At 30.0% G+C, this 3776-nt stretch overlaps 1 protein-coding gene across 1 annotated transcript; it reads left to right on the forward strand.

The window, feature by feature from the left end:
• The first annotated feature begins 1532 nt into the window (after positions 1 to 1532).
• Positions 1533 to 3546, forward strand: LOC146911237 (hydrophobic protein RCI2B-like). The gene is made up of 3 exons (XM_085723163.1): positions 1533 to 1710; positions 1800 to 1919; positions 3265 to 3546. The coding sequence occupies exons 1-2, from the start codon at positions 1630 to 1632 to the stop codon at positions 1881 to 1883; spliced, it is 165 nt and encodes a 54-aa protein (XP_085579289.1). The 5' UTR covers positions 1533 to 1629; the 3' UTR covers positions 1884 to 1919; positions 3265 to 3546.
• The last annotated feature ends 230 nt before the right edge of the window (positions 3547 to 3776 follow it).

Genomic DNA, 3776 nt, shown 5'->3' on the forward strand with positions numbered 1-3776 from the left:
GGGCGCATACCTTCAATTCCATTCATGTTATTCATATCTCTAAATTTTGATTAACAAAATCACCAATCACATTAATTCGTCTCATGTAGGACTACCCTATTTTATTCATCCAATTCAAGCTAGAAGATGACTTGTGGTGGTTAAACAGACTAACCGTCCCTGCCACGTTAGAAAATGGGTCCATCACGTGTGCCAGCTCCTGAACATTCCAGTTCTCGTTGTTTTTCTTCCATAGATGTATATTTGCATGCAATGCTATATCTCTAGAAAAATAACATCAATAATTCTTCGAATAAAGAATAGCCAATTACAATGCACTATTTGCCACAATTCAAGGAGGTGTGGCTGAAAAATAGGAAGTGGACAAATAAATCATCCAATTAAAATTTGTCAACTGTGTCTTGAAAAATTCTTGAAGCTATTTTTCTTGAGAAGTAGCATTTTCCATATTTGCATTACATGGTCATGAACTACATATACCCATTGCCGACTGATCAAGCTAATGTCACCCGCATGTGAATATGGATCGTAGACCATACGCTTTCTTTGTTTTTTGAGTTTCTCTTCTAATACACTCTTCTAAGTGCTTTTTTATTTGCATGCTTAGTTGTACATTCTCAGCAAAAACACGCTTCATTCTTTATAGAAGATTCGGAAAGAAAAAACTCCTTATTCATTTCATTATAGTGTCATATCTGCAATAAAAAAATATATAAAGGATACATCTGTAAAGAAATAAAAAACAACATATAATTAAAAACTTTAAATATTGAATAAAAATAAATTAAGGCCTTGTTTGGTAGCCAGGGTAAGAGAGGATAATATAACATGATATGATAAAAAAAATCAAATTAAAAAAAATGATAAAAAAATATATGATAAAAAAAATAAAGGAAACATTAGTAAAGCAGTAAAAAAAAATTATAGGATGCATGTTTATTAAGGTTTGGAAAAATTAAAGGATAAATATATAAAAAAATTATTATTTTTAATTAAAATACTTTAAATAATAGATAAAAAAGAATGGGTTAAATATGTTTTTCATTCCTAAAATATAGAGATTCTAAATTACGTCCATAAAAATAAAAACATGATGTTTTTTATTTTATTTTTGGTCCTTATTGAACACATTTTAACATTTTCTTGAACATAATATAGTCATACATATATGTTGCACATAATAAATGGAGATAATTTCAACATATTTTAACCACAATATAGTCATAACATTGACATATAAATATGAACATATATAAACTTGCTACTGTTGACCAAAAAAAAAATCTATGAAGGACAAAAACATGAAATTTTTATTTTTACCCAAATGAGTCGGTCAGTTTACCGTGATAATGATATCCTAAACAATATCCTAATTAATTTATATAAGAATTGGATTCGATAATAGTTGGATATGTTTGTAAACGTATAGAAGCCACGTGGTCCCAAAAAAGTGATTTTAAATGGAAACGTTAGCTGGATTGTCCATTCACTCCACGTCCTATAAATGGAACCACTCCTCCCTCGTCTTTATCAACTAACAACTGTGTCTTGTGTGTAAACTAAACTAAATTGTCCTTTTGTAACACTTTTTCTTTTTTTCTTTCAAATTTCCAACTCAAAATATTGAAAATGGGCACTGCTACATGCGTCGATATTATTCTTGCCATCATCCTTCCACCTCTTGGTGTCTTCCTCAAGTTTGGTTGCAACGTAATAATCTATAAAACCTTCTTTCTTCTTTCTTGCTTTTCTTGTATATATGTTTTTTATGCTAATTAATTCTTGTGTTATAAATACAGGTCGAGTTTTGGATATGTTTGATTCTCACCATTTTGGGCTATCTTCCTGGAATTCTCTATGCTATCTATGTTATCACTAAGTGATCCATCATCATCTTCCAATTACCCCCTCAATATAAGGTTCGATTTTTTTTTTTTTAATTATACTGAAATTTGACTGCCGTGCTTATAAATTAAACTAAATTAGGTTCATGTCATGTTTCTTTATATATATATATATATATATATATATATATATATATATATATATATATATATATATATATTAAGAAACTAAATTAGCTCATTTAAATTGACACTCTCAAGTTTCAAACCAATACCATCAGGGTCTATGTTTCTTTATATTTACTTTTTTTTGAAACAGAGTCCTTGTGTTGCACCTCTCCCACCCTTTTTTTGGGTGACCTCCTCTTTTTCTTTATATTTACTAACTACTATTTTAATTGTTAACATATAACTGGTACATCTTAGATCAATTATACGGAGTTTATTCAATACAAGGAGTACTAAGTTTTTGTGCAAAGCTCTGGGTATAAATAGATTTTGAAAGGGGTTTCTGTTTGGTAAAGTCATCAGGGAGAGTCACAATAACTTAGCAAAAGCTACCCTTTTGAACTTCAACAAAATTATGGTATTAATCTAATTTTGTCAAATACTAAACACCGACTAAGGGTGTGTTTGGTTCGGAAGAGAAGTTGGAAAGAGAAAAATAGGTAAGAGAGAGTTTGTGAAGAGAGAAAGAGATGAGAAATATAGAAGATTTGATGTATTGTTTGGTATAAGAGAAAGAAGAGAGAAATAGAAGTGAAAGAAATGTTATTCTTTTTAAAAAGAAAAAAATATCGTTGATAAGACAACATTGTAATTTATGATTAATTAAAAAACCAATGGCATAATAGACTTTTTTGTCTTCTTCCCTCTTTCTTCTCACTTTTGAAGAGAAACAAAAAAAGGTATGGGCCCACCATTTATTCTTCTCTCTTCTCAATTTCTCTTCTTCCCAAACAAGAGAAATCTCCAACTTCTCTTCTCTTCCTCTCTCCTCTATCTCTCTCTCCTCTATTTCTCTCATACCAAACAAAGGCTAAGTGAATTATTTCTATTGAGTATTTGATCAGTAGTTGTTACCTTCCCAAACACAGTAAAATATTGAAATTCACAATCTTAGCGGAAAACTAGTTCTGTTAAAAAAGGGGAAACAACAAATCTCATGGTTATGGAAACAGAGTCTAAATTTTCTGTAAGTTTCATTATCTGGCCAACTAAGAAAACATGTTGTTCTCTCAAAAAAACAAAATGTTGTTTTTCTATTTGCTAAATAATTGTGACGCTTTCTTTCTGTGAAGCCTTTATCTTGCTTATTATTTTCTCACGTTTTCTTCATTAACAAGAAATTAATTGAACCTTAAATTTGGTTAACTCTCCTTCTACTGACAGTGAACATATTCAATGTTTTTGTTCACAGGTGGATCATGAATAGTTGTCAGGGGCATCATTCTAGTATTTCAATTCAGATATTTGGTTTCATGTAAAATTGTTCAGTGAAGGACAATGGTTGATTCTTTTTTGTTTTTATCTATCGGTGTCAATATTCCTTTTTCTTTTCTTTTTTAGCTCTGTTTTTTCACTTCCGTTTTGTCCTGCGTGGAAATGAAAGAAATGAAAGTGTGAAGCTTGTGAACTCTATAAATGGTTGTAGAATTTAACTATACTATAGTAGTAGTCCATCTCGGTAATCTTGTTGGTATATCCTTGACTTTGAGATATTCATTAAATATTTATATGTATGTTTTGTTTCACTTCTAGAGGACTATGATCGATTCTCGAGATATATAATTGATTTTGATATTTGTTAATTAGAATTGATTTTACTTTTTTTTTTAATAAATTAAGTTAGTCCATCGAAATTGGTGCAATCGAGCATGAAACGATCACAAGAGGTCCTAAGCAGGAATAATTCTACTTGAGAGGAGAACA

The sequence above is a fragment of the Medicago sativa genome, chromosome 7 (assembly GCF_051527215.1).
Source record: "Medicago sativa cultivar Bolivia chromosome 7, Bolivia_mono, whole genome shotgun sequence".
NCBI classification, from domain to species: Eukaryota; Viridiplantae; Streptophyta; class Magnoliopsida; order Fabales; family Fabaceae; genus Medicago; species Medicago sativa.